Source organism: Elephantulus edwardii, unplaced genomic scaffold, assembly GCF_000299155.1.
Source record: "Elephantulus edwardii isolate Elephantulus edwardi_28Jun2011 unplaced genomic scaffold, EleEdw1.0 scaffold00075, whole genome shotgun sequence".
In the NCBI taxonomy this organism is placed as follows: Eukaryota; Metazoa; Chordata; class Mammalia; order Macroscelidea; family Macroscelididae; genus Elephantulus; species Elephantulus edwardii.
The window spans coordinates 5,623,423-5,628,115 of NW_006399825.1; the positions used below are offsets into that span (position 1 = coordinate 5,623,423).

General features: G+C 44.9%; 1 protein-coding gene across 1 annotated transcript in view; it reads left to right on the forward strand.

The window, feature by feature from the left end:
* The first annotated feature begins 289 nt into the window (after positions 1-289).
* Positions 290-4,693, forward strand: part of LOC102851278 (aldehyde oxidase-like) — an 86,846-nt gene continuing 82,442 nt past the window's right edge. The window contains exon 1 of the mRNA XM_006889076.1: positions 290-346. Coding sequence (XP_006889138.1) covers positions 290-346 — 57 coding nt within the window. The remainder of the gene's footprint in view (positions 347-4,693) is intronic.

Below are 4,693 nucleotides of genomic sequence, written 5' to 3' on the forward strand. Positions count from 1 at the left end.
AGAGGGCTGGCCGAGTGTCTAAGCGGTCCTGGCTCGGCGATGAAGGGGTCTCAACGGAGGTCACCGTCGGCAGGCGCCGGCAGGAGGCCCGCCCAGAGGCTGAGCCCGGCCTGGAGTCTGTCCAGAGCTCTGCTCACTGGACATTGGCTCCCACACCGGTCTTGCTTCACAGGCGTCCTTTGCACTGCAGGCTTCAGGGCGCTCAGCCTCGCTTGCCCTCCTGATCACGGCTGGGGAGGACTCTTAGAACCATCACCGCCGCTCAGACCCCAGAATCCGTGCGCCTGCGATGGAGGCGACGCGGGACGCAGCGGTCGAGCTGCTGTTCTATGTGAACGGCCGCAAGGTGAGCGGGGCGCGCGGGCCAGTGCGGGCTGAGCGGGCGCGGTGAGCGGGGCGCGCGGGCGGAGCGGGCAGAGCGGGCGCGGTGAGCGGGGCGCGAGGGCGGAGCTGGGCGCAGCAGGCCCGCAGCCGGGGCCCAGGCGGCTTTTTCACCGCATGGACCGCTGAGGCAGAGCTTCCAGCTTGGAAATGGCTTTTTTAAAGTCTTTTTAAAAATACTGGTTTCTTTACAAAGTTCGAATACGTTGTTTTTCTCACTGGATCTTTCCCATTTCCTTCACCTTCACCCCTACTCTCCTCCCTGGTGGAATTAGCTTTTGACCCCAGGACACACAAACGATGTGTTTCCAGGGGCTGACAGAGCTGGATCCTTGAGCTCACTCCTCTTGTCACTTTTTCCTTCTTTAAAATCTGTGGGTCTCACCAAAGCCACCTCCTAGCTTGCTCGTTAGTGAGGTGCATTGCGGAGCAGAACTGCTGCTCCCTGATGGTTTCAAGGCTGTGACTTTTGGAAGTAGATCTGATCCCCTGAGTTTCCTCCGTGTGAGCTTGAATCTCTAGCTTTTCCATTTAATAGTCCAGCACTTCAGCCTTTCTGCCATCGTTTTCCTTTCCCTGCTCCCCGCCTCCCCCAGAAGAAAGCAGAATTGTTGGCAGAATTCCAAATCTCATCTCCTCCAAGCCCCAACTGACATGAAGAATCTCTTCTTAGACTGGGGTCTGCTTCTCAGTCCATGCTAAGGGTTTGAGGTTGAGACAGAATCGTTGTGTTAGGTGTTCTCAAGTCAATTATAAGGCTTGTGAATAACAGATCTGAACCCTGCCCTATCCTGTGCCATTCTCATGATCTCTGCCATGCTCAAGGCCATTGTCAGAGTCACTGTGTCAATCCATCTTGTTGAAGATCTTCCTCTCTTTCGTTGGCATGCCTTCCTGAGTATCATGCCTTTTTCGAAGAACTGACCCCTCCTGATAACATGCCCTTTGTTTATTAGACAAAGGTTCACCATCCTTGCCTCTATGGAGTAATCTGGTTGCATTTCCTCCAAGACGGATGTGTTTCTCTGTTTAGCATCCTCTGTTATATTCAGTAGTCTCCTACACCACGATTCAAAGGCACCAGTCCCTTTTGGCCTTCGTAATTCATTGCATAGAAAGTGACTGGAAATAGCAAGACTAGAATCCCTAGGGTGCACACCTTAGTCTTTAAACCCACAACTGTTGAGGAACTAATTCAGCCCTCCCATCAAATCTCAAATGTAATTTTCCAATGTCACAGCTAGTTCCTGGCAGAGCTGAACCACAGCTGAGCTCTGGGAACTCCTCAGTCCCTGCTGTGCACACACACTGTGATCTGGGAAGCAGGGTTCACTATGCAAGATCTGTAATGAAGTTCTGACTGTGTCTGAAGTCTGGGGCAACAAAGGCTTCAGCTGCTTTTTAAAACACCTGTAAAGATTGATCCTCACCTCTGCTTATAATCCAACATAGGGTTATTGCTTTGCAAGGGAAAACCTGAGGCAGAAGGACTAAGAGGTTTTCTTAAGAACTGAACACCAAGCAAGGGTTTGCTGCCTGACTTCAGTGGTGCTGGGTCTCAGATCTTTGGAGCTACCTATGACCCTGTTTGAGGAAGTGGCAGCCTGGCTTTCTCTGTTTGGCTCAGTCAACACACTAAGAGGCTAATAAAGCTTAAAGGGTCAAGGCTCTCCTTTGTGCCTGCCTCTTTCTTAAAAAAATGTTATATATAATTTTAAAAATTTTATATGAGTTTGCATACTACATTCATATACATTGTATTTCACACTTTCCTTCATTCACATTGTTTAAATCAATCATTCCCATACATTTAAATGTTAGTATTTAAAAAAAATTATTTTATATTGATTTGCTTATAAAGTTCTTCATATACATTATGTTTCGCACTATCCTTCATGCACATTGTGTTTCATACAGTCATCCCCATTCATTGTTTTATAAAATTAATCACCATTGATTGATCTATGCCCACCATTGCCCTGTCTTTCCAGATCCCTGCTGGATCTTTTCCCATTTCCTTCACACCCCCTCCCTCCATCCACCAAAGTATGGGACCCTATGATTTGCCTCCACCCATCCTCATCCCTCTGCTATCACCCCACCCCTTGGATCCTCATACATATTTTACTAATTTTCTTTCTATTTCTATAATAATGGTCTTACGTAGTATTTGTCCTTATGAGACTGACTCAGCATAATGCTCTCCAGTCCTCCCAAAGTTATAAAGTAATTTTTCCAAATCATTGCACCATAGTATTCCATTGTGTGAATGTACCACAATTTCTCAATCCATTTGATTGTGATTGGATATTTGGGCTGTTTCCATGTTCTTACGATTGTGAATAATTGTAGCTGCATCTTTAAAGGTCCTTTCTGTAAATAACGTAGCATTTGTGAATATGCACTATTGTTGTTAGGTTCAGTGGAGTCAAATATGACTTGATAAACAACAGATCTGAACCCTGACCTATTGGGTGCCATCTGTACACTTTCTGACACACTAAAGGCCATTGTGGCAGTCACTGTATCAATCCACGTGGTTGAGGGTCTTCTTCTCCTTTGCTGACCCTCTGCCTTTTCAAGCAAGCTCATGCCCCTCTCCAAAGAATATCCTCTTCTGGCCACATACTCAACATATGTGAGGTGAAACTTTATTGTCTCTGCCTCCAAAGAGCATTCTGGTTGTACCAAGACATGTTTGTTCTTTGGACTGTCCATGGGATAGTCAGTGCTCTTCTCCAATACCACAGCTCAAAGTCATCAAGTCTTCTTCTATCATTCTTATTCATTGTCCAAAGTATTTTTGGGACATTGTCCAAGCTTCAGGTAAAAGAACCGTCTAGGCAGAGGAAATTACAGGTTCTGGGGAAAGTGAGTTTCTCTGTGCTCAGAGGAAAGCATTATCTTGGTGGGAAGCCCAGATGACTCAGCATTTGTTGACCCTCTGAGGTGAAGGTGTTGTTAAATGAGGAGATGGGTGTTTTTCATCTTAACTTCTTTGTCCCTGCTACCACAGCCCCATGACAAACAAATCACAGAATGGCTAATGGAAGTTTGTACACAACTGATGTTTAAATATGCCCATGTGAAAATAGGTATTATGTAAACCTATTTGATCCATGAGCTAAATGTCCTGTGCTTATTTAGAAAGTACACGCGAGAGATGTTGATTTAGATTGTGCAATTATCCTATTAAAAAGAACCCTTGGCACCCTTTCTCTTCTTCCCTCCTTCCTTAATTTTATTAGGCGCGTTCTCAATTCTTTAGTTTGCAAGATGGATAGCAATCAATCAAGTTTCTCATTCAGACCACATGAGACTTGAAAAAAAAAAATGAAAGAAACCATCAGGGATGAGGGGACCTTGAAGTCAAGCATCACTGCTAGCTTTCGAAGGGAGCTTAAAGTCAACTGGAAACTCTGCGCCACCTGGCTCACCTTTGGTCTGTGCTTTTTGCGAAACTCACAGGTCACTGAAAAGTGTCATTTGCAGAGCTAAGGCCATCTGGACGCAAAGCCAGTGCATGTTGGTAAGGGATTTAGATGTAAAGAGCTCAAGGTTCAGAGGGAGGAACCTGTAAAATAGGACACAGATGCTACTATCCAACCTTAACAACGGAGCTGTGGTGGTGTTGTCAGTAGGAAGTGACACTGCTAGCCCAAAGGTGGCATGTCTCTGGCATTTCAAATTAACTAGCAGCTTCCAGAAAGAGGAGCAGATTCCTTCTGTGCAATTTACAGCCTCTGAAGACCAGATGGGAGGACCAGTTATGAGTGAGTTCCACTCCAAAGAGATGAGGTTTTTAGTGAGAACCTTAACATAGGACCTCTTTCACAAGACTGTCAAGCTAGGTAATGGTTTTGGAGCCTCAAATAAGGTTTAAATCCTGTGCTTTCCATTTGCCACTCAGTGGCGCTAGGACTTTGGGAAAATTCCATTGTATCTCTGAGCCTCATTGTTCCCCTCTGTAAAATGGGGATGATAGCAATTCTTTTCCTGTGGCTTTGGGATGAAGATTAAATTCTATGAAGATTGCTTAGCAAGATACTTGACACAAAGGAAGAATTATTAAAATGATCAATTTAAAAAGTTACAATACCTACAACCAGGAGAAGATAACATAGATGAATGGGACCTTCTAAGACTCAAATCCCTATGCACATCCCAAAACTTCTCTAGTAGGGTAAAAAGGGAAGCCACTGACTGGGAAAAAGTATTCGGTAATATCATATCAGATAAGGGACTTATATCCAGAATTTATGAAATACTTGAGCACCACAACAAGATAAAGGTAAATAATCCAATAGAAAAA